The sequence below is a fragment of the Protopterus annectens genome, chromosome 13.part0 (assembly GCF_019279795.1).
Source record: "Protopterus annectens isolate FY-2018-M chromosome 13.part0, PAN1.0, whole genome shotgun sequence".
Taxonomy (NCBI): Eukaryota; Metazoa; Chordata; order Ceratodontiformes; family Protopteridae; genus Protopterus; species Protopterus annectens.
The window spans coordinates 996,189,809-996,216,986 of record NC_056747.1 but is presented as its reverse complement, the minus strand read 5'-3'; the positions used below and the strand labels follow the sequence as shown (position 1 = coordinate 996,216,986).

Here is a 27,178-nt window from a genome sequence, read left to right as displayed (position 1 = left end):
TTGACCAGTTACTGATGACAATTGGGCTAGGGGGTATTTGATTGAAACGAATTAAGTGAAATGTTGTGAGTAGATATTTTGTGTACATATTAAATAACTTGTTGTGTTTGTGGGTAGGGAACCACAATGTTGCAAAAGAAACATGATTAATGAAGAACATAAAGGGAGTATGTTCCTCTGTAAAAACAAGTCATAGTCTAAGGGGAAGGATAACTACAACTGAAGCCATGAATGGTAGAGGTTTAAAGAGGCTGTTGGGCTATATATAGAGAAAATGAAGAGAAGCACTACAAGTGGGACAAACACATATCTATATCTATATCTATGTATATCTTTATATCTATATCTATGTCTATATCTATATCTACACACACACACATATATATATATATATATATATATATATATATATATATATATATATATATATTTATATACATACACACACATATGGTATCTGTACTGTCTACCAAATGACTGTTTCACTGAAAGTGAAACGGCTGTGCACACTTTTGTGAAAGTGTTTTTCACTGAAAAAGCACTTTCGTGAAAGTGTGCTAACAAAAAGAGAAAAACATGGGGAAATGGATGTTGCTGAGATTGTAGCACAGTGGGAATAAGGGAATATTCCCTTTTTACCACAGTAGTGTGATCTCAAAGTGAGAATATAAAAGTAGGGGGGTATGGGGGTGTAGGGGGGCTCACCTCCCTGTGTAAACGTGAGTTATTTATTTATTTATTTATTTCGAATTTTATTTATTATTTTTTTTGCACACTTTAGCGAAGGTGCTTTTTCGATGAAAAGCACTTTCACTATTTAGTGTTCTGGGCAGTCGGTAAATAGTCCTAGATCTATATATATATATATATATATATATATATATATATATATATATATATATATATATATATACTGTACTGTATGTCTGTGTGTGTCTGTCCATTCCTGGTATGTGTATGCACAGAAACCAGAAGTGTTTAAGATTTGGCAGTACTGTTTCTTATTGATTTTAACATTTTGCATTGTAGTGCAATGATGTTTAGTCATGTAGTTTTCAGCCCTAAATTTACTGTAAAATATCTGAGTAGCTTAGAAATTATATGACCTGCATAGATATGTTTTGGAGAAGGAATAGAAAAAATATGTTTTATGTTTCTAGCTGTTATAAAAGGATATCTTCTTATTTCTTTAGTTAAACTTTAAAGAGTCTACTGCTTTGTATTAGGGTAACGTAGCTTAAAAGTTAATGTTGTATATTGTTGATAATAAATGTTAGAGTCTGAAAATCATACCTCTCAACCTCTTAGCTCAAGAAATCTGGACAAAGCCTGACATAATGGGGGGACAAATGCCCAAAAACAGGGACGTGTTTTAAATATTGCTCTTGTAAACTTAGAAAGTTGTCAGAATAATAGGATTTGTGTTCGCATGCATTTTCTGAAGGATTTGAAGTCTGAAATTCAAATGGATGTCATTATTTTGTGGCTTTAGTCCTTAGATCACCCCAGTCATTTGTCAAAACAACACTGTTTTTATGAGGAACACATCAAAAATATGAGGCAAAAATTTGGACATTCTGTGAAAATCTGTAGTTGAGAGGTAGGGTCTGCATGTTTGGCTAGACAACAATGTGAAAATATAGCATGTATGTGTCATTGGTTTTAAGTAATGCAGGAAAATATCTGATCCCAGCAAAGATTGGAGGTGGAAGTTTCTTCTAGGTGGATAGATATTCTATGTATATGTACTGCCATGAATATTAAAGTAAAGGATAATTATTAGTAGAGAGCAAGAGAGGCAGAGGTATAAGAGTTATGGCTATGAGGTAACAAGAATAGAGGTTTATAGGTTCATAGGTTGGTACTAGGCTATCGGCCCTAGGGCCTATACAAGTCTAGCCATAACAATTCCCTGGCTACTTCTTCCCACAGTATTTACTTCCTTGGACCCTTGTCTAGCAGGGCAACTGACATGATCCCCAGGGGGGATTTCCTATCTGCCATCCAATCATCAAGGTTCTTTTTGAAGAGGGCCAAAGAGGCACTCTGCTTGATATGTATGGGCAGTATATTCCAGAGTCTGGGGAGTCTCTTGGTCTCTGGGTACTATTAGGGTATGATTATCTGGGATTGTATGGAACAGTTCATTTCCCAAAATGACAGTGAAAAACAACATTCCTTTCAGCCATGATACATAGGTAAAGGTTATGCTCATACCCAAGAATCCTTTGGATGTAGCCTTATAAGAATAGTGGGAAGATGCAACAGGGATAGTTACTAGGTTTGCCACTTGAAATGTGGCAAGAATAGAAAGATCTATGAAGGCAGAGAGAGAAAGTGAGATAGTGAAATGGAGAGAGAGCAGTAGAGGGAGAGAGAGAGAGAGATGTTGAAGAATTTGAAGATGAGAATGTCAGAATTGATGAAGCTATAGAAGATGGCATATGTGTGGTTAATCAAATGTGGGACAAAGGGATGTAGGAAGAGAGTACAAGTGATGTTTGGGTAAAGGGAAAGTAGATGGGAGAAAACGTTGATGGAGAAGGACAGTCAGGATAGATGGGTGATGGTAGATGGGAAAGAAAGGGGAGGGGATGGTAGTAGCTGTGTTTTATGGGCCTGTTGAGGGTAGGTAAGATGTGATAGAAATATTTGTAAAATGTATATCTCAGTGTAGTGAAGACTAGGATGAAATAAGCTTAGGGAAATTTTATTTGTTTATTTTACATTTGTTAACCAAGTAGGTAGACTGGTTAGAAAACACTTTTTCACCCACAACTTGGTCCAAACGCACAAGACATTATAAATGCAGTTACATCATTATGTATAATTACAATGTGTAAAAATTTACAGCAAAGCAATAAGAGACACTTTACAGTTATAAAGCAAATATTCACTGAGGGGGACACATAGTTTTAGTATAAATCATGTGTCACTAACTCATGTTGCAGCATGCAGAGTTGCAAAATATGGAACTATATGTATTTGTTTGGGGTAATTATGCTGCTGTCCAGTGGGATTAATAACTACAAGAGCAGATGGCAACAAGGTATGAGTATTAATGGGAGCTGGCTGTGTCTGTGGATGGCTTTGCATTTACACTTATTTTCTTCTACAAGATGCCTTTTAGCTGACATTTGAAGTATTTAAGATTGATCACTAATTTTATTTTAATATAGTTTTAATGTAGCACTGGAGTGGATGCCAGGAGTCCCTGAGGGTAGAAATGGAGAAAATGGATTTAATGGATGTTTGACGAGCATTAGGAAAGGAAAGGGATATACTTTCCCTAAGGATTAGAATAGTTAGATGGTCAAGCTGGGCAAGATATTCATAGATAAGGTAATGGCAAGGGAACTAAGAAAATTAAGGCTTACAGAAAGGGAGCATTCATATCACAGTGTGGTTATTATGGACTGGAAGGCAGAAACAGAGGTTGAGACAAGATGATGATGGAATCCATGTCAGTGGTGGAGTTTTAAGTCAGGTGAGATGATTCAGAGTATGGTGGCTGAAATGATGGGGAAAAATCTGGGAATAAGGAAAGCATGGATTTGGGATTGGGATAGTATTATGGCAGATCAGTTGGGAAGTATAAAAGCACATAGTTGCATGATGAGAAAGGAGGAAAATGTAATGAAGGGAAAGGTCGATAGGTTAATTGTTTTGCAGGAAAGGCTAAAGGTGATGCAAGCCAGTTTAAAAGAGGAAAAAAAGGAAGAGAAAGCATCCAAAAGTAAGATAGAAATAGCTTAACAAGGAGGAGGTATGGGAAATGAGCAAAATAGATGTCAAGATGTACTAAAAGTTAAATTAGCAAAGTAAGAAAGCATGGCTGATTGAATGCAAGAAACAAAGTGGAAGCATTAGTATATAGGAAGGCAGAGATAAAAGAGGAGTTTTGGACATTTTAAAAGAAGTATTTAAGTGACTGGTAGGAGAAAATAGATGGTTTGGGGACTATGAAGGAAGTGGCTTAACATCAGAATCAAAGGAAGGTAATGAATACAGAAATAAGGGTGTGGTAGGTGTTACAAGCTGTTAGACATTTGAAGAGCTAAAAAGGGGAGATGATACAGATTGATTTCTGTAAAAAAGTGAGTATGTAGTAAAGGAAAAATTGACCAAGATTTTCAATCAGATTATTTTTAGGTTCATAGGTGTGTACTAGGCTAACAGCCCTTGAGCCTATATAAGCCTAGCCCAAGAAGATTCCTTGGCATCATGCCACCCAAAGTTAGTTCCCAGTGCCCCTGTCAAGCAAGGCCACTGAAGTGATCCCTGGGGTGAACTCCCTATTGCCCATACACTCATCAAGATTTCTCTTAAAGAGGGCCAGTAAAGTGCTCTGCTTGACGTGAATGGAAAGTTTGTTCCAGAGTATGGGAAGTCTCTGGGTTGGGAACCTGTCCCTCCAGCATGTTCTATTTATTATGGTAATGAGGTTTAGGTCCCTGGAGTATGTGGCACAGAGGGATTGGGATTTCTTTAGGTGTAGCATATCTAGCAGCTCTAGGTCAGACATGGCTTTGTAAGTCAAGCAGAGATCGCCGCTAAGAAGGCAATAAGAGACAGAATATAGCTGGAGGTTTTTGAGTCTGTCCATATAGGGCATGTGTCTAAGGCCTAAGATCCTCTTAGTGAGGTATTTTTCTGGCCTTTCCAGTTGTTGTAATTGTCTAGTGAGGTAAATACCAAATGGGGCATTGTACTCTATAACAGGTCTAATGAGGGATGAGCAGAGAGGGATTATGGCCTCTTTCTTCCTGGATGAGAAACCTTTTGTAATGAGATCTGCCACATCGAAGGACTTTCTGACTACAGTGCAATGTGGTTATCAAAGGAGAGCTTGCTGTCAACCTGTGTCCCCAGGTCTCTTATCACACCTTTCAGTGTTTAGTGGACTACCGCCCATGTGGTAGTCCATGGGCACCACATTTTTCCCAAAGGGAATGACAATGCACTTTTTGGCATTGAGCTTAAGGCCATGGTTCTGGCATCAGTCACTGGTGTCAATGAGGCCTTTGTGTAGAATGTCTACATCAGTTGAAAAATCAATAATGGCTCCCGGTTTGCAATCATCTGCAGACTTGGTCAGCCAGAGTCCCTTTGTGTTGGCTTGAACTTCAGAGAAGTAGATGCCAAACAGGAGAAGACCTAGAACCAATCCCTGTGGGACACCACTTGTAACTGGTCGGTAGTCAGATTTGGAGTCTGCTACTTTCGCAGTGTGGGTTCTATCAGTGAGCCAGTTGGCAACCCATCTTATGGCATAGGGGTTTATGCCTAGTCATGTGAGTCTATCTATGATTCCTGATTGAGGGATGGTGTCAAAGGCCTTTGCAAGATCTAGGTAGGCTGTGTGAACTACCTTGCCCTCATCCACAGCTCTGGTGACAGACTCAAAGAAGTCTATCAGGTTGAGCAGGCATGATCTGCCTTTCACAAACCCAAACTGCATAGGATCCAGGGTTTGGAGAGTCCCTATGTCCTTATTTATAATGCTTTTTGGGTTTATATATTAGGCCAAAGGGAAAGGAAGGCACAAGGGCCCCGTTAATTGTATGCAGATATCACTGTGTAATGTAAATGTAAAAATATTTGCATAAATTTTAGCAATGAGATTCAGGCATCTTTTGCCAGATATCATAGGAGAGGAGCAGGTATTTTTTTAAGGGAAAGACATCTGCAGATCACTATAGAACTTTGTGTAATTTTATTAAATGGAGAGAGATTCAAGGAAAAGGGGCTGTAGGTGGTTTATTTTTGGACATACAAAACACACTTGATAGTGTTAGCTGGGAATTGTTATTTAGTTACTAAGGTTGGTAGTGAATGGAAGTAATTGAGTTAGTGGGAGGAAGCCATTTACAAATGACTATGGGTAAAGAATTTAGTTAATGAATGTAAATGAGTGAGAGTGAAGCAACAAATTAGGAATGAGGCATGGGTACCTGCTCTTCCAGAACTGTTTTTGGTGGATAGAGAAATTTTAACACAGAAGGTGAAAAAAAGAATGAATGAAAGAATACAATTTTAAGGGAGAGAGAATGCATGTTGTTTTGCTGATGATTATGTGATTTCACTGGAAAAATTAAGCAACATTTGGCTGTAATGTTAGACACAGACAGTTTAGAGAGGAGTCAAAGTTATAATTTCACTCAAATAAGTTAGTTGTAGTTAAGGTAGAGAGGAGGATGACAGAGTAGATCTACTTTGGTCAGTGCAGGATAAGTATATGAGTCTTAGTGTTTGCTATGGTGTCAGATATTAGGGTGAAGAATTAGGCAGATGTAATTGAGAAATTTGCAAAGGTGTTGAACAGAAGTTTAGATAGAATGGCCACAGTGAAGGGAAGAACAGTGCTGCTAATAGTCTTTATTTTAGCTCATGTGATGTAAACTGGAAAGCAATGTAGGTATTAATCCTAAAGCTGAGCTTATTCAGGATGTACAGAAATGAAGTCATAGCTTTATATGTTGCAGTAGGAAAAGGTGGATATGTGAACAATGCAAGTAGGAAGGAGACATGATGGATAGGGAGCAGTGGATTTTGCAAACTATACAGTATGGTGGCTAAGGATTTAACAAAAAGATGAAGTGGGTTTTAAACATGTACAAAGGGAAGGAGGAAAGGATAGAGAGCAAGAACAAATTTTAGATTTGTAGATAAAGCAACAAGTGAGGCAGCATGTAAGTATTCAGAACATAAAAACATGGTGAAGGGAATTAAGATTTGCCTGTCAGACATTTAAATATAGAGAGAAGAAATGAAGTGTTGAGGAGAATGGTGTGGTGGTGATATCAGATGGTGGTGGTAAGGATGAAGGATATTTTAAGAGAACCTAGTAAAGATGGCAGTTTAAAATGTAGGAATGATTTAAATAAATAGTCTAGAATAGTAACAGATGGCTTGTTTTATGGGGGTTTGGTGTAACAAATTAAGGAGAAATTATCTGTTAGATGAAGGGTGGAGGTGGAGGAAGGTGAGGGATCGGGAGGAAAGATGAGAAATAAGAAAAAGAGATACAAATGAAGAAATATATAGAAGTGGAGGATAGGGGTGATTTATCATTCTTTAGACAGAAAACAGGTAGTAAATGCAATGTATCAGCTAATAAAGAGGATGTATTGAAAGACAATATGATGCTATGAGGGAGGAGTTTTGTAAAATAACTAAAAGGAATGAGACACATGGTTCTGTGGAAGATGGGGTAAATATGAGATCACTGCATAGTGAGAGTAAGAAAGGAAGGATGTTGGCTAGATAATTATTTTTAGATGTGTACACAGACGATCGCGGACAAGTTATATATGATGTAGAAATATCAGAAAGTGTGGACTGTATGGAAAATGGACCTGGAAAATGGAAATAAGGGCAAAATGTCATAGACTTTTTGCTTGTGTTGTATAAAGTAAAAAAAAAAAAAAAGATGATAGCTGAGTGAAGGACTGGAAATGTTATTAGCAGGCAGATGACAACTGGATGGCAAAGGTATGGTTAAGTTAGATAAAGCGGGGCATTTGAGTATGTTTGTACAGAGATGGGTCTTTAAAGATAGAAGGAAATTTGCACAGAGTGCCATGGGCCAGAATGCAGTGGCTGTAATAGGTTAATAAGATGCACATCTACTGGTTACAAAAGAAATGGGAGCAGGGGAGGAAGTTAGAGAGAGGAGTTAAGCTGAATGTTAACTGCAGGAATGTAGCAGACACTCTTGTTGCTGTGCATGAAGGTGAGTTTTATTGTTGGTGAGAGTGATATTATTGTTTTGCACCTACATGTGTTGTCCAGTATACATGTGATAAAAATGATACAAAGAAAAAAACTGGATTCATTGCTCATTAAAAATTAAGAGGAGCTCTAAAAGTAGCCTTCTTTTATTTAGTTTGCCTTGCTTTAAAAACACTCCTGACATTTTGAAAAAAAGAACATATTATTATGTTTAAAAAAATAGTCTAGAGATCTGCAAGTCTCAGAGTACTGTTGAGTCCTATGTGAAGCAACTTACTGTGTATTGCACCTGCAATCTTATTTCTTTCAAGATGATACTTTGTTGCTCAAAGGAATAAATTCATCATGCAAATATGCTTTTGCCAGTGCCAAATATTAGCTGATAGTAAAATGGCTGTGAAGCATTCAATGCCAAATTTAGGCTCTGGTGTGAGAGTGTTCAGGCCCTCCTTTTTTCTCTTGTCACTGTTCCATACTTGTTGCACAATACTCAGTTTTGGATGTTTTCAGATGTCAATTTAGACATCACCACCCTTGGTAAAACCAATCATTTGGGTGCCTAAAAGGAGAAGAAATCCTCTGAGTTTTAAACATAAAACAGAACTGTGCACAGTGCCTATAAAAGAAATGAAAATGTCTTTTCAGCAGCTTTGGTGGACTGTGTTCTTTCTCTGTAGTGATGGTGAGAGCAGTAGGAGTAGAAGATTCAAAGGAACTCAGGAATGGATTGCCTGACCACAATGCAGAGAAGTCTGAAGTAAACCACAGAAAGAAGGACAAGTAGAGGGATCCAGAGTATAAACACATAGTGGCACCATGAGAATGGAAAGGGGACTACATCTATCTGCTGCTCAGGGGGTGAAGTTTAGGAGATATGCTGTTTCATGACCATTGTTTATTGATTTAATATGACATGTAGTGTGTGTGTGTGTCTATAAGCAAGATGGAGCACATTACCATGGTTATTAATTCTATCCATTTCCTCACAATGAAAGTTGACAGGCGTATACAAAATTTAACAACCTTGTGGGGTAAAGTTGAAAAAACAATTTATCTGAGAATGTACACATCAGTGATGACTGTCATAGCCGAGTTTGCAAGTGGAACAGTATAAACTGAGCAGCAAGTTGAAATACATTACTGTAGTCATTATTCCTTTCATTTGTATCACAACACAGCATCAGTGTACATATATGCAGAAAATTGTCATCATTTTAGGTGTGGAGGTTAGGAGATATGCTGTTATATTATTATTTTATTATACAGCATTTCAGGGTGAAGTGTGTGATTCACAGGTTGAAGTATGTTTTGTGGTAATTATTTATTTTACTCATAATCAAACCTGAGGGGTGTACACAAAAGGTAGCAACCCTTTGATGATAGCATTGAGTAGGTGAGTTACCTGTGAAAGTGCAACATTAGTGATGAATGATTTGACAGGGCTTGTCAGTACAGTCATGTAGACTGAACAGCAAGTGAAATACATTTTCCTTTTCTCTTACAAGGCAATTCTACTTCACAGCAGGTTTACTCAGAAAGAGGCTATCTTTTTGAGGTCTTGGATAACAAGCCATGCTATTACATGATCAATATTTAAGGATTTGATTGTATGTGGCTTGTCATATACAGTACGATGTGTGTATGACCCACAAACTCTTCATTATTTCTTTTACTTTTCTGACAAATAGGCCTCAGAAGTTAACACAGAGTGTGACTATCCTTTGATGCTAGGGTTGAAGAGGTATGCCATCTAGGAAAGCACTGGGCAATTATATGATCTTTTTAAATAATTTGATATGCCTTGTCAGGTGGCAGTATATGTGTCTATGATCTGCGAGCAGAAATACATTACACTTGTCATTTGTGTATCTTTCCTGACAATCAAACCCAAGAGGGATACACAAAGGATAACAACCTTTTTGGGGGGTAGGGTTGAAGAAACATGGTGAATTGAATCACAGTGCAGTTATATGATTCCTGTTGAATGATATGGCTTTTCATGGGGTTAGTATATGTGCCTATGTGGTCATTATTTCTTTCACTTTCCTCACACTCAAACCTCAGTGATGTACACTGAAGGTGACTACCTTCTGAGGATAAGTTTGAAAATGCATGCAACCTGGAAAAGTAAAGAACAGTTGCATGACCCCCATTTAATAAATTGGCATGTCCTGTCAAGGGGTTGTATGTATGTGTGTGTATGTATATATATATATATATATATATATATATATATATATATATATATATATATGAGTAACATGCTGAAATATATTACTGTAGTCATTAGTTTTTGTCCTCTTTTACTAAACTCTGAGAAGTACACAAATAGATGAAAAGATGACAATCATTTAGAAATAGAGCTGAGGAGGTACTGAGGCTGTGAAAGAAATGGTTAGTTACATGACCACTGTTAAATGATTTGATATGACTTGTTAGGGGGCATATACATAGCTATGACCAACTAGTTGAAATGCATTACAATGGTCATTACTCCTTTCACATTCCTTACAATCTAAACTTGCACAATACTCAGAAGGTTGCTGTTTGAAGGTAGAGGTGAGGAGGCATGCTAGGCTGATAAACTATTAACTCATCCCATTCAATGGAGCTCTAGAACTTTGCACTGTAACTGTCAATGAGTGGAGCCTAAGCTTTTTGACAGAATCACATTATGTTTTCACATTTCAAAATATTTTCATATTTCTGGAAACATAGAAGTTACTAAAAAAGTATAAATAGCAAACTCTTCAACACAAACTCTTTTTATAGTGGTAGTATTCATTAGGTTGTGGTCTTAAACTGCATTTTATAAGTCATAGTAAACACAATAACTACAGTGTGCTCTATTTTAAAAATTATGTACAAAATCTCTGTAATCTTTCAAGTTACATACATACTGACAGCAGCATTTTGTTCACCCAGTTGAAATGATTCATTTGTGGCAAAGCAGTTCTGTCTGTGCTATTTGGTTGCCAAAATATTTAGAAAAACATGACATTTATGACAATACAAATAAATATATGAAAAACAATTAATTTATCTTTACCTGCCCAAAGAAGAGGTCAGATATCAATACTACTATGTTTGCTGTTATGTAAGCTTTAAGATGAAACACTTTAATACTTTCTGTGTAGCATGGTTTTGGAATTATTAATGCAAATATGCAAATATGAACAAGCAGTATTTGATGCCTAGAGGTGTCAGTAAGATTTAACTGCAGAAACACCTGGAGGCATCACCCAGTTGTAATAAGATAAAGTGCATATTCAAGCTTTTCAGAAAAGGACTGCAGTTGACATAGATGACCAAAATATATTTGCAAGGCATCTAAAAACAACTGACGTTGTCTATGAATTTGCAGTGTGCTGAATAGTTCAGTAGTTTTTTGTTTCCAATAACACAGCAGCAGTCCATATACATGCAAATTAATATATTTTGCATTGCTTTCACACTTATTTTCCAGAGTTCCCCAGTGGCCTATTTTAGGACTCCACTCCTTATTTAGTGGCATACTTTCAGAGTTCACTACACCACATACTACAAAATCACAGATCTGTCACAAGTGTTATTGGAAAAAGTTATATTGCTTTTAGAATGATGCATAGTCTGACATTTTTATAGGGATACCAGTAAAAGGTGGGAAGTGGTATGAATGAGTAGTGTGTCTTGTGTAATATGGTATACATGTGAGTTTAGCTTGTGTGTATTTTGTTTTGCTTGATGGTAATACTTCTTTCACTTGGCCAATTTGATTAATTGATCTTCTATACTGAGATGAGGATTTGCTGAGTGGAGACATAACTCAGGCAGCTGTCAGGGTGGTTTGAAGGTTTTTTCAATTGTCCTACTCCCCCTGCTGATGCATTGTAAACTACATGAGGTAGCCACTGGAAAGGCTGACCTCAATGGTAAGTCCTCCACAGCTGTAAGAATGTACCATGGCAAGTAATCGTATTCACTTCTATAAGAGGCTTCATACTGTTCCATACAGTCTCCATCAGGGATGAATCTACCTCTGCATGTACTTTCTGCACATGTGCACCCCTCCATCCTTCTATGAGAGATGTTAAGAGGCTAGATCCCTTCATTTTTCTGTCCATACCAAACTAGCTTCACCACTGTTTTGACTCCTTCCATTTATGCCACAGAATCAGGGTGAGTTCTGTTTGTGTGTAAGGATTAGTGGTGTGCTTAAGAAACATTTGCTTAAGTAAAAGGAAATTGCATTTGGCTGCAATACAACACTGTGCATTTGTTTGCATTTTGCTGCACAGTATCACATTGCTTTCATAAGAGCAGCATCAGAATATCATTGAATCTGAAAGCTTAAATCAATTTTGCTTCATTATTTTAAGTAAAACTCTATATAGAAGACTATAATCAGGTATCTGACTACATTCACATTGATGTGTTTAAGTAATGATTGTCATGAAATTTCCTTGAGGAGGGAAGCTGTAGTGGTGAATTTCTTGATCCCTATTTCAAGATCTCATATCAAAAGCTCGTTATAACTGGAGTCCCAGTCATACTGCTTTATAATACAAGGGGAGTTTAAGTTAGCCCTTCGTGACATTACCACTTTAAAAAAGGTATGGTACTATAAGGTATGTGACAGATTTTCATGTTGCTGATTGATTAGAGGTGCATTTCTTTTCTGATTGTTAATTGTGTAGCAGTTCAAAGTGAGTTAACAAATTTTAAAGCTATCGGTGGATTTCCAATGCTATTCCCATGTGTCTGCCAACTGGGTGGCAACAAACAGTATGTTATTAGGTTTTAATGCTGTTTGTTTTCCCATTCTGATGCAGTTTCTATGTAACCTTTCAGAGACTGCTCTTTATAACCATAAGGTTTTTATTTAAGACTGCAGCTTGTTATATCCAGGTTTTATACATAAACTTCTACAACAAAGTTGTTTTACTCTTGCTTCAAAAGAATAATCAGAGTGCTTCAAGTATTAGGCAGTGTTTTGATCTGTAATACATATCTGGTAACTAACAGCACACTAATCTTGAAATAAAAGCTTGAAGCAGTTCTAAAAGAGGGAGCATTATGTAATGCACAATAATAAAATTCACCTGTCAGATGAAATGTTAAATTGAGATCCCAAATGCCTGAGTTGGTGAAGCTCAGTTGGATGCAAAAGATCTCATGGCACTTACTGAAATCAGTATAAAAAGTTCCTCAGTGCTCTGACCCAACTTTCCTTATCCAATATGTTTCCAGTAATTAAAATAATGATGATTATGAAATGAAACTAATTAATTTTATATATTTGTATGCAGGCATGAAGGACTATATATATATTTTCATTCTCTGATATCTGAAACTGTAATGAAATAAGCAGGCATGTGTGGGAAATGAAGGAATCAAGTATATTGCTTTTACATGAGCAGTCAAAAGTGCAATCAGACAATTAAAGTTAAATGCATGGAATTTAGAATAAAAAGATGATCACTGGGAAGTAACATACATTTATTCTTAATAAAATGTTCACTATATTGACTTCAGTGGCAATGTCAAAGTAAACAATTGCACCTGCTTTGATCCAAGCTGAACATAAAAATGTTTTGCTTTGCAGGTTATAATTATGGTAAAAACATACATTCTAAAATGATCAGGCAGACAAAGCATACGGCATGTTATTCTTGAGAAAAAGTTGTAATACTATCAAAGCTGCTATCAGAAGTGGTTGCAAGGAGTTGAAACTGATCTTACATGATCTGGTATATCACGAAGCAACAATATACAGCATTTTGCTCTTGTTAAAATATCATTTAAAAAGCTTTTATAAGCATTGAGTTGAAACATTATCACTTTACAGCTTATTATTATGTGAACCCAATAAGCAACATTTCAAATTATGTAAGTAAACCAACATGCAGAATTTTGCTTTTAAGAAAAATTATATTTCTTTCAGAGGCACTGTATGGTATACTAGCAAACAATTAAAACTATAGGTACATAATTCAATGCAAAAATAAAGATTAACTTGCACAAGCAATATATAGCATTTTACTCGATGTAAAATAAATTGTTTTTACAATTGTACATTTATGTGGCTTAATTAATGCAGCCTCCATATATTGTTCATTACCTGACTGTGTTGCTACACTTTGTACAGCTCAATGTCTGCAGTATTCATTCATGCAAACATCTGCAGAGTAACAGAGTGAAAGTGAACTATATTTCCATGTCATGGAAACAAACATGGCAAAACATTACAAATCAGTTTGCTTTAAAAAATATACATCTGTCAAAGCAGACATGCACCACTGAATTGCCTGAGCACAGCATCCAGATACTGCATTTTATACAGTTGGATAAATACAGCTTTCTACATTGCAAAGACCAGCATTATAGGGCAGTGAAGGTGAGATGCTGTTTACATGCTTCAAAGAAAAAAAATAACTACGATTGGAATAGAAACACACATTTTGTTCTTTATAAACAATAAATAATGTTTCTTTCAAACCAAATGTTCATTTTATACTTCATTTAAACAATTCCGGGATGTTGTAGTTTTCTGATCCATAATGCTACACTTAACAGTGCTTAATTAAAGCATGATTTTTACTAAACAAAGATCAGTGCCTATAACAATTAAGGTGAATGTCTTTCAATCCTCAAAGAAAAGAAAAGACAAAAAAAAAGGATTGTGGAAATAACATACAAATGTTTTATGACAAAAATAAAACGAATGACATTTCTTCCACAAATGCATGTTTGAACTGCAGAATCCATACAGATTCCAAATGCTGTACTTTACTATTCCATGATGCTGTATTTTGCATAGTTGAGTGACAACAACATTCAGTTGTCCAAATGCCAGCATCACAGGACAGTCATGGCAAAGTCGTTTGCATACTTGAAATAAAAATGGTGATTGCAGGGAGAAAAGATAGGGACTTTTGCTCTTAATAGAGGAAGAAAAATGTTATCACTTTCACAAACACATACACATTGGTTTATTGAATTATTGCATCTTGTACATGCAGTATTCAGCTACACAAAGACCAATGTCACAGAACAGTCAAGGTGTTCCACAAAGCTATAACTGCTGAAGTGTGCAGTAGCTTTTAGTTTAGACTTTTACTATGTTTTAACACACTGAAATACTATTATACAAACATTGAAATACTAATTCAAGTTTGACGAAGTACATCATGCACTTTTTAAATCTGGAAACAATTTTATTTTACACACTTCAGAGAATCAAAAAAAAAACATTACCACAGGGTAGCAACATACAACCCATAACATTTGATTTAAAAATACATTGCTTTCAAAACACGCATACATTTGTGAGTTTGACTTGACACAGCTTCAAGACCCTGTACTTCAATGGCCTACAGTACATACCTTGTAGAAGTTAATGATTGTAAAATTTAACTGCTCAATAGCCAGTATCATGTGACAGTCATGTTTCAAATTAAAAAAAAATGATCATGGCAAATGAATATGCAGTAGTTCACTCTTGAGAAAAAAAGGAATGGCGTTACTTTCAAAATAGGTTTATATTTGATTAAGATTCAGATGTGCTTTATTGGCTCTTGTTCCTATACTTTACACAGTTGCATGAATACAGCATTCAAACAGACAAAGACAAAGACCATGAGACACTCAAGGTTAATTTGGTTTACGTACTTTAAAGAGAAACATGAACATGGAGAAGTAACATGCATCATTTTGGTTTTGATACAAACTTACACTGTCTCCATAAGTGTCCATTTATGCAGTTGTCTTAATACAGCCACCATGTGCTGTGCTTTCACAGTATGAATTAATACAGCATTCAACCATAGGGCTAATAACCATAGTATACATAGTATCATGTATTAGTCAATGTAGTCTATAGTACTATTTATTTATTATTTTTTTTTTCTATACAAATGTTCGGGCAGCTTTTTATTTCAATACAGTCAAATGCTACTGCATTATGATTAAGAGATTGATATAAAACTTCTAAAGTACAGAAACCACTTATTAGTGAATAAAAAATGGTGATTATTGTTTTCATTTACACACACCAAGATATTTTATCCTTATTACTATTCATAGCATGATATAGGTTCATAGGTTCATAGGTGTTTACTAGGCTAATGACCACAAGGGCCTTTTTAAGCTTAGCCATGCATCCCAAATATCTGACAAGTTCTCATACTCTTGATAAATATAAGCATGGGTCTGGGAGATAAACCATTTACAGGTTACTTGTTTGCATCAGAGACTTAGGTGCCAAACCAGGGATGAATTTCCAGTTTGCCATCCAATTGTCCAAGTTGCAGTTGAATTTGATTAGGGAGAAACTCTGCTCCACATGGATGGGGAGCCTATTTTATAGATGAGGTAGTCTCTGTGATACATACCTATCTCTCCAGCAGGTCCTAGTTATATCACATGTACAACTAGGGGTATCCTTTGCCTGACATGCAAAGAATGTCTCTCCTCTAGAACTGACAATTACTTCATATTAAGCAACGACATTACCTCACTCTTTTCAAATATCACCAAGATGAGTGGATGGGTAAATACAAGTACATAGCCAGTCTTGCACCATAAATATTCATGGAAATGGAAAGTATGTAGTAGGAATTGCATTGGACAGACAGCAATTAATCTTTACAATCAGTTTAAAGCAACTCCCTATGAACCTTAAAGAAACACTATATGTTACTGTACTGCTCTCAAGTTGTTTTAACAGTATTCTAACAGTCCCTAACCTCTTCTGGTACTGCAAAAGCTGTTCTTAGTTTGCCAAAATTCTCCTAAGTCTATCTTAATACTTCTACGTTTTGCAAAATTGTTTTGTGTTGTTCTCTTACATTGTGCCCTTTGTTCTGTATGTTGTTGAATATTTCTTGGGGATGGTGAACTTATTTCCAAGGATTCATGATACTTCAGGAATTCTGTAAAGCATTTGTTACTGCACTTGAGCTCAAAAGCAATTTGTTTTACATGAGGAAAGTTATTTTGCACTCTGGTGAGAGCAGACCTGAATTAAACCAATTCAAGTATAAAACTGCTGGTGTGTTTTTATCTGATTGGCCTGAGGGATTAACTGTGCAAAAGTCTTTCATCTTGCTGGTATAAAAGCGTCACATTTGCACATTGTGTAAATGCAGTTCCCTGTGTCTTGTATATAAGCAAACCTCTCCAGTTTAAAATCCTCTGTAGGAAACACTCTCCATACTATCTCACTGTTCACAGCTGCTTGAAGGGCTACCGATTTGTTCAGAGGGCAGTACTACTGTAAGTCATCTAACTGAAGCTGCTCAATATTTTCTCAATGGTTTGGAGAGATTCTTCTGTAATCCACAGCATCCACTGCTAAACTTGAAAAAAAGTACTTTGTGAGTTTCCCTTGTACTTTGTTGACTGTACTTTATCATTTTGCTGCTTCCTTTTGGTGATTTTTACTGTATTTATTTGCATTTTAAAAAAGCTGTTCTGTTGCCTTAAATAGCTAGTACATAACATAGACTAGATTCATATCTGCTGAATCCAGACTGTATTGTTACATTTGAGCACTATTCTAGCCATTTTACATTAGGAAGGCCCTGCCTGCACACTTGTGGGAAGTGTGTAATCTGAGCATCATCTGAGTTGGAGATTATTGGAGGAAAGCTCATTGTGTGCTTTCCCTTTGGTAGTTTAGCTTAAAAGTGCTTATTTGCACCTGTATTTATGCCTTGTGTTTGTTCATAGCTGTGCACTACTCAACAGGGTTCATTGATGCCCTGTATAGATGCAAATGCCTTGAAAGACAATTTTCTCCTAGACATCTGTTAGTGAAGCCATCCCCCCAAGCTTCCTTGCTGCATTGTGGGAAACTCAGTTGTGTAGTGAGAAATGCTGCCATAGTTTTCACCCCTAGCTTTCAAAAGAATAAGCCCCTTTGTTAGTCCTAGAGCAAAATATAGTCAGACTAGCCCACTCACTAATAGTAGTTACAGTAAAAACTTGCCATAATGGATGGTCAGTTTCCAACCATTTCTTTGGCCAGCCTGATTGACATGGGCATCCTGAGGCTATGTAGTAATTGCCTGATATCTACTAATAACCACTTACTCCTAAATCAAACAAATACAATATGGGAGACATGTAATTACACAGCACTATGAATTTGGAATGAGTTCTCTCATGTAAGAATAAACCAGACATCAAAGAGGTTGTCAGAACACACACATCACCTACCACACAAAACATGGTTACAACACATAAAACCACATATCCAGAGATATTCAATAGAAACCTATCAAAAATAAGAGAAATCTCCCAAGCACAATCCACTTGCATACACTGCAAAGCAAATAGAATTCACTACACATAACAACACACACTGGTGTCTTAGCAAATAAGCCTGTAAGGCAAAACACATCAAAACCAAATGTCCTGGTCATAGGCAACTCTATAGTGAGACACACAGATGTCCCTCTCATCAGGCTAGACAAGGAGAATGTCACGGTCAGCTGCCTGTCATGTGCCAGGATCCATCAAATTACACATGCACTCAAGTCACTCAACAACATTTATTGTTATGACTCTATCATAGTACCATGTTGGGGTGAATGACTTTTAGCATACCTCTCTGGACTATATGAAGAGAGACATATCTGAACTCTCAGATTATGTATCCTAGGCAGGTATGTCCCTAGCCCTAAGCAGCATTCAACCTTCACCCAGGATGTTGCCACAATATAGGCAAAAAATGATTGGCTTCAATAATTGGCTTAGCTTCTGGTGTCAATCCAGGAGAAGCCAGTATCTGTCAGCCACCGAAGACATGGTTGCCATACCACTCTGATTTGCCCGAGATGGTCTTCACCTGTCTCCTTCAGGCTTTAGGATGTTGGCAAAGATGCTTGCCTCCCCATAGTGCCTTTTTAGGCAATGTCAAAACAACAAAATCTCCCTGGAAGCACTCCTCCCCTTGGAAGATGCTGATGTCTGTGCAGTCACTGAAACATCGTTCAAGGCTACAGAGAGTACCCTGGTCGTGCAAGGCTACAATACCTTCCAATCGATCAAACCCTAAAATGAGTGCGAAAGAACTAAAGGTGGAGGTCTATCCATCTTCATTAAAGCCAAATACACCTCAAGACTCGTTAAACAGTATGACTATCTTAGGCTATTCCAGGTCCAACTAACTATAGGAAAAGTGGCCTACCACACCATTGCTAGCTACAGGTCTCCCACAATGAACCAAAAGTAGCATAATACCTAAATTGACTTACTATACCCACTCACTATACAGCCAAATACTTTAGTCATGGGAGATTCCAACCACTCTTCCATTAATTGGGTGAAGTACATGAGCACAAACAAGCTCACCCTATGTTTCCTGGACATTGTCAATACAAATGCCTTGGAACAGCTAGTCTGCACCCCCATAAGGGGCTCAAATGTCCTAGACTTAGTACCAACATGGAGGTTCACTGCACTACCCCCGTGTGTTGCCCTCACTGGTATGGTCAGACCATAAATCTTTCTCGTTTGAAGTAATGATCAGACCTGGCACCCCTACAAGAGCAAAAACACTGAAAAATTTCTCCAAAACAAACTACAGCCTACTAGGTGATGGTATAATAAATTTCAACACCCCTGCTAACACAATCAGCAATGACTCCTCTCCCGAGGAGTGCACAAATGCCCTATGTAACCACCTAAACAGCTGTATAGACTCATCTGTACCTGACCAGATCTAAACCAGGTCTTACTGAAAAAAACAGGCCACCTTGGTGAACATCAGGTATAAACATGTTATATAATAAAAGGAAGAAAACAATGTCTAAGAACAAGAGGGAAGTTACTCAGCCAATGAAGAATACCCTCCAGAGCTTGAAGAAGCAAATCAGATATCGTGAAATGTCCTATAATGATAGTTATGAAGTTAAATTAGCATCCCTAGCTAAAGATAATTATAAGAGATTCTTTAGTTATGTCCCGAATCTAAAATAGAGTGCTCAATTATTTGTCAAAGTTATAGTGGGGTTCCTACTGAATTGTCGACAGCATAGGTTGTCGAATGCTTAATCATTAACACCTAAGAGTCGAATGCTTACACTAGCGAATGGCCACAACATCAAATTCTTTCCTCGGGAAAAAATGTGCGTGGCCGTTATCGGATATTTGCCCTTTCCCCAATGTAGAGCAATCTCAGAGTGGGTATATTTAGTTAGGGGGTGTGGGGGGTGTAGCCCCCCACATCGTGGAGGTGTGGGGGTCAAATCCCCCCACTATATTTGGGTGTGTTTGTTTATTTTGTTTATGGACGGCCACCTGAATTCTTTCCCGAGGAAAGAATTTGGTGATGTGGCCATTCACTATTGTTAGCATTTGACGCTTAGGTGTCGATGTTTTAGGATTCGACAACCTAAGCTGTCAATGTTATGATATAGATGTTTGTAGTGGAAGGTATCTCTCATACTGAACCTCTGGATATTGCCAACCTGCTAGCTGACAAATTTGCTACAAACTTCATCCCCCCATTCCCACCAGCCATTCCTCAAAGCATACTTGACATCAGTCCTCTATCTACTATCTACAAAGAGAAGGGCATATCCATGCTTTCCAAGGACAAAAACTCTATGGGACCAGATAATATCCTAGGCTGCTAACTAAACAATTTAAAACAAGACCTAGCAGAACCCCTTGGCAGTCTGCTTAACCTCAGCCTGAGCACTGGCTTTGTTCTAGTAGTGTGGAGAACAGAAGCAGTAATCCCCTTGCAGAAAGGGGGCCCATCAACCAACTCTGGGAACTCTGTGAACCCCTAAGCCTAAACAGCCTTATTTGCAAGGCCATGGAAAGAATCATCATGGACCTTATCAATAAGGACATAGGCGATTTTCACTCTCTTGACCTGACCCAGTTTTACTTTGTTAAAGGTAGTTCATGCTTATTTCCTTATTGAACTTGGTAGTCTTCTTCACGAATATCACCAAAGCCCTAGATGAAGGCAATAAAGTAGATACTAGCTATCTAGATTTAGCCAAGGTTTTTGATACAATCCCCCATTGAGGTGTCATTGAGAAACTCTTTGGGCTGTGGATTAATCCATACTTCACTATATGGGTAGCCAACTGGCTCACATACAGAATGCATACTGTCAAAGTTGTGGATTTCACCTCCACCAGTAGACCAGTTACCAGTGGTGTACCACAAGGATCTGTGCTGGGCCCTCTACTGCTTGGAATCTGTTTCTTGGAAGTCCAGGTGAAAGTAAACGGCCTGTGGCTTATCAAGTCTGCTGATGATTGCAAACTGGGAGCAATCATTTAGTCTTCAAATGATGTTAACATATCAGAAAATGGGCTAAAACAGACAAATGATTGGTGCCAAAGCCATGAACTAAAAGTAAAAAGTGCATTATTATCCCCTTTGGCAAAGATGAATTCCCTGCAAACTACAATATTGACAGCAACCCCCCATAAGCTCAAACACAATGGTATAAGATTTGGGAACACAGGTTGATAGCAATCCAAACTTTGATCACCATGTATCCATAGTGGTAAGGAAAGCCTTTTAAGTTGTGCATCTCATAAGTAAGGGCATCACATCCAAGAATAAGGATGCTATACCTCCTTTGTACTAGACCTTAATCAGACCACTAACAGAGTAGAATGCTTCCTTTTACATGTACCTCACCAGACACCTGCAGCAGCTGGAGACCACAGAGGTTTCTCACCAAGAAAATTCAGGTCATTCAAAACATGACCTACATGGAAAGTCTGAAAGTCCTGAGACTGTGCTCTGTATCCTACAGGCTGCTAAGAGGCAACTTGTGCCTAGCTTATGGAACAAGTCTCTGACCCTGCTCTAATCGAAGTACTTCACAAAAGCAAATAAAATGGGACAATGGTAACTTGCTCCAGGGATCTCAAACTAGCCTGTGACATTAACAGAACATGCTGGAGAGACAGATATATCTCCCAGTGATTGCCACTCCTGTTGAATAAACTCCACTGCATGTGAAGGAGAACTCCTCAATATCCCTATTCAAGTGCAACCTAGACAATTGGATGAGACATCGTACGTTCACCCTGGGGGTGGCACCTATGTCCCTCATGGACAGGGCAGTGAGTGCTGATCATAGACTCACTCTGTGATTAATGACCATCTAACCCAGGTCAACTAGGGAACACAGGTATAACATGGCTATGCTTGTAAAGGCCTTAGGGCCATTAGCTTAGTAACCTCCTATAAACTTATGAACCTACTATAAACCTACAATATTCATAAAGAAATTCATTTCTGTTGCCCTTATCAGGTGATAAATACTGATCTTTTATTCATTTGCATGCCAGCCTGCCCAAACAAATCTCTTAAGTGTTGGCTCTGTTGCGCAGAGAGATAAGCTATGATTGCAGCAAAGATGGCCTAGGTTTGAGCAGTGACCCAGATGCTGGAACAGCTTGTTTAGATAAAGAGGAATGACCAGTTGAAGCCAGCCCACCACTTTTAAGGAAGAGGGATGGCAGATCAATTTTAAGCATGAAAGATGGCTAGCAGAGGCAAGGTGTGATGGCATGTATCACAAGTATTGACAATGTGAACCCACTATTCAGCTTATGTGCTATAGCTGAAGAATACAACTATTCAAGTATGCATGGAAGCACACATAACATTAGGTGAGTGATTTGTTTCAGTAACACAATTCATTAAGGAACATCTTAACTTTCTGAAGTGAAATTCCACTGGTTTTGGAAGTTCTAGCTTCATAACATCTTGCATAATACAAATTAAAAATTGCATAAGGCCTGCAACAGAATCCATATAAAGATTAATTATAGTTATTTATCTATTCTTATGAGGAATGGAAAGAGAGATGCAATAGAAGAGAATGAGAGGTGGAATCCATAAAGACTAACCGTGATGACAAAGCCTTAATATGACCCTTTTCACCCTCATGGTAAGCCTTTTCAATTCTTAGACCCCCCCCCCTAGTTCTGAGGTTTTCCAGTAGTGGGGGTCTCAGCACAGTTGGAGGTCTCATGGGCAGAATTGCATGATAATGTGATAATCCAGTTGAAGGACTAAATATTAATTATGTGCATTTCCCAGAAATGCCAGTGGCTCCCAATTTATGCTGCAAAGCAATTAATTGCTTGGCCACATAAAACTTCATGGTTAGAGGAAAAGTGAGTACCATCAAAAGATGGTGGTCATAAATTCATGGAAGCATCCACAGTGCAGGTACATCTAGCAAGCATGTGGGGATGTGTGAATGTGTGTGTAGGTGTGCGTGTGTTTGTGTTTGTCTGTGTTTGTGTGTTTCCTGAATGATGACTGATAGATGGATGCAACAGCCACCCCACAAAGAATGCATCCTCAAAAATTGTGGAGAGTTTCAAGAATTTACGTTAGATACTTTAGGATATTTATGCAGCTATGGAGAGTACGTGCCTGCCAGTGATTTAAGATCTGTATTTGATATTTAGAAACATGAGAAGACTAAATAGCCAGGTAATTAACATCCATCCAAAAATATCCTTAAATGTTTGCTGATCTGAGTGTTCTAGTAAACTGGACATGCAATTTGATTGCTCTGAAAATCAAGTGTATTCACTGTCAGGTTAAGCACACATTGCCTATGATGTCCAAGAAGTGCTAGTTTTAACACTCAGTTTCAAAAAAGGACTCTAACATTTGTATTTCACAACATGAAAAATTAGTAAGTTTTCCAAACCTTTTATAATATATTTCATATAAATTGTGCAATTATTATTGCAACTATTATGGTACAGTGAAAGGCTGGACTGATGCATGGTAATATATCAGCGACAGTCACATTACAGGCTGGTTATGCAGGATAGGATAAAATGTTTATTTCATACATTTAATTGACTTTCTTGCCTATTATGCTGTGTTGATAACAAGTATGTAAGACCTCTATAGGTTTAAGTAAGAACGTCAGGCCTCAAAAATTAAAAGAAAATGCTTCTCCTTATTCAGATATTATAACATTACTTTCTCTATAAACTGCCAATGCTTTTGACCCTATAAACTAAGTATTCCAAAGATATATAATTATAATAGATTCATTTGTTGACTGCAGAACACCAGGACTAGGAGATATGAAGTTACATCTGCTCCCGAACTTCCTCAACATGAGAAGAGACACATTTTCCATCCAGATACTCTTCCACAATTGTCTTGACCTTCCTACTTAAGACAGGTTCTAAAAAAAAAAAAAAAAGTGACTGTAATCTTCTGACAATATATCACTTCTAAAACATAAACACATATTTATAAGACCTGAAATGCTGATGCTTGCCAAACAGACATTATCTCTAAGTATTGCTCTTACAGCTTACCAACCGCTGTGGTTTAGCACACATAATAGAAGACAGTCTTTCAGTATATAATTATGTTTTAATTCAGTTTGTCTCTAGCAATAGTCCATGCTGTTGAAACCTGATTTAATGAACATCACACCCTTCACGCCTTACTTAATATAATAATATTCAAGGTCACGCATCCTCAGGGGATGTTAGCTAATTTCCATGAAATATTCCATCTCTAGAAATATTTGATGAAAAATCACTAATAGTTCCGTACTTTAGGTTATGTTTGAAGTAACTTAAAAAAAAAAGAGCTGAGAGAAAAACTTGAAATTCAGACATAATAAGATCATTGGTGCCAGCCATTTGTTAGGGTTATATTTAACAAATTGATAGTACCCCAAAATTAACAGTTTCATAATTTACTTTCTAGAAAAGTTGTGACCAGTGGACTGTGTCTGTCTTTCACAGGAACAGAAAATATGATAAACCAAAATGCACTCCAGTAAAGTGACATTTTTTTTAACCACTGAAAAATTTTACATGGTTCAGTCTGAGTTCTAGCAACATTTCCATTTACTGTACATTCATCTCAACTGTACTGATAGGTGTACACAATTTTCATACTGTACTGTTCTGCTGTCAAACTCATAATGAGCTTATAGTTTCATAGATTCATAGGTTCATACTAGGCTATCTGCCCTGGGGCATTTATAAGCCTAGCCCGATTGTGTTTGGCTTACGCCACCCCTTGATTTGAGTATACTGCGCCCTTTTTAAAGTTTAGTTTACTGTGCCTCTGTCTAATAGCGACACGGAAGTAATCCCTGGGACAAACCTATGATCCTCCATCCACTCATCAAGATTCTTCTTGAAGAGAGTCACTGAGGTGCTCTGCCTAACATGAATTGGAATTCTATTCCAGAGCGAAGGGAGCCTCTGGGTTATGAATCTGTCCCTCCAGCATGTTCTATTTATTTCTGTGCTGAGGTTCAAGTCCCTCGAGTGCGTGGCTCTAAGGGATTTAGATTTACTGAGGTGGAGCATGTCCATTAATTCTGGGTTGGACATAGCTTTATATGTCAGGCATAGATTGCCTCGAAGTAGGCGGTATGCAACTGAGTAGAGCTGGAGGTTTTTTAACCGAGCAGCATATGGCATCTGTTTGAGTCCCTTGATCCTCTTGGTGAGGTACTTTTGGGGTCTTTCTAATTGCTGCAGGTGTCGGGTAAGGTACATCCCAAAGGGTGCATTGTATTCTATGATGGGTCTGATGAGGGATGAATAAAGGGGCACGATTACCTCTCTTGATCTAGATGTGAATCCTTTCATGATGTGATGGGCTATGTAGAAGGTCTTTCTAACCACTTTGGCAATGTGGTTGTCAAAGGAGAGATTGCTATCAACTTGGGTCCCCAGATCCCTAATTACTTTCTCTGTACTTAATGGGTTACCACCTATGTGGTAATTTGTGAGCACTATACACTTTTTGGCATTTAGCTTTAGACCATGGCTCTGGCACCAGTTATCCGTCTCTGTAAGACCTTTTTGAAGGATGTTTGTGTCAGCTGGAGAGTCGATTACGGCGCCCAGTTTGCAGTCATCTGTGAACTTGGTGAGCCATAGTCCTCCCACATTGGCCTGTACCTCAGAAAAGTAAATACCGAACAAGAGAGGTCCCAGGACAGAACCTTGTGGGACGCCACTTGTGACCGGTTTTGAGTCTGACATGGCTCCAGCAACTCTGACTCTGTGGGTTCTGTCTTTGAGCCAGTTCGCGACCCATCTTATGACATAGGGGTTTATATTTAGGCTGGATAGCTTATCTATGATGCCCGAGTGGGGTATTGTGCCAAATGCCTTTGCGAAGTCCAGATAGGCTGTGTGGACTACCTTCCCTTCATCTAGGGCCTTGGTGACTGTTTCGAAGAAGTCAACCAGGTTCAAAAGGCAGGATCTGCCCTTGATGAAGCCAAATTGGGTAGGATCTAGTGTCTGTAGGTCCCCAATGTCTTTGCTTATGAGTTCCATGATGATCCTCTCCATAGCCTTGCAGACTAGGCTAGTCAGGCTTATGGGGGCGATAGTTTCCAGGGTCTGTAGAGGCGCCACCTTTGTGGAGTGGGACCACTGTTGCTGTACGCCATTCTTTGGGCACATATCCTGTAGTGAGGCTGAGATTGTACAGCAGATTTACTTGAGGGATTAGTTCTTCTTGGAGTTCATGTAGGACGCAACCCGGGACGCCATCTGGTCCCATGGAAGCAGTGTTTTTTGCTTTGGAGAGGGCGGCCTTCACCTGAGCATCAGAGATGTTTGGGGGCTGCACTCTGCCGGGATAGATACTTGATCTTTTGGGGGGGAGGGGGTGGAGAAGTTTGCACTGAACCTGTCTGCCAGGATATTGGCAATGTCTGTGGGTTCAGTGTATTTTTTGTCGTTTAGAATCAACTCAGAACAAGTCTGAGAGTTGCATCCCAGGTTCCTAACATAACTGAAAAAAGCCTTATGATTGTCCTTTGTGTCCTGTGCAATTTTTCTCTAGAAGCTGGCCTTGGAGGATTTTATGAGGGATCGTAATTTTTTGCTAGTACTGATCAGAGATGCCTTCCCTTTTAGGGATTTTGCTCTATCATGTAGTAGCTTCCTCCTTCTGTTGTACAGTTTATTTATGGCTGGGGTCCACCAGACTGGACGCCTGCCCTTGGATGATTGGGTCTTGATTTTGTTTGGGATAGCATGATCCATGCATTCCTGGAGATGTCCGTAGAATGCGTTTATATAGGATTCTGCAGTTTGGGCCATAGTTTCCACTGGCCTTGGGGCCTTGAAGGATTCCACTTTGGTTTTGAGAAGTATGAAGTTCGCTTTTGAGAAGTTGTTCACTGTGGTTTTCTGGGCTGGGGGTGGGGTCGGGATGTGGATATCCAGTGAAATTAATTTATGGTCTGATCTTACCAATGAGGGATATACTTCTGGTATGGAGCATAGAGTCCCCATGTTGGTAATGATCAGGTCTAGTATGTTATCCCCTCTTGTGGGAGTGGTGACTAGTTGTTCCATAGCATTTGAGTTTATAAATTCCAGGAACCTTTGGGCTAAGGTGCTGAGGCTTGAGTAATGCTCCCAGTCTATGTTTTGGTAGTTGAAGTCAC

The 27,178-nt window shown here is 38.1% G+C and overlaps 1 protein-coding gene across 1 annotated transcript in view; it reads right to left on the bottom strand.

Moving 5' to 3' along the window:
* Positions 1-21,055: 21,055 nt before the first annotated feature.
* The window catches only part of LOC122788058 (keratin, type I cytoskeletal 19-like), a 230,512-nt gene continuing 224,389 nt past the window's right edge, over positions 21,056-27,178 (bottom strand). Inside the window, exon 8 of the mRNA XM_044054979.1 lies at positions 21,056-23,920. Coding sequence (XP_043910914.1) covers positions 23,823-23,920 — 98 coding nt within the window. The 3' untranslated portion in view covers positions 21,056-23,822. The remainder of the gene's footprint in view (positions 23,921-27,178) is intronic.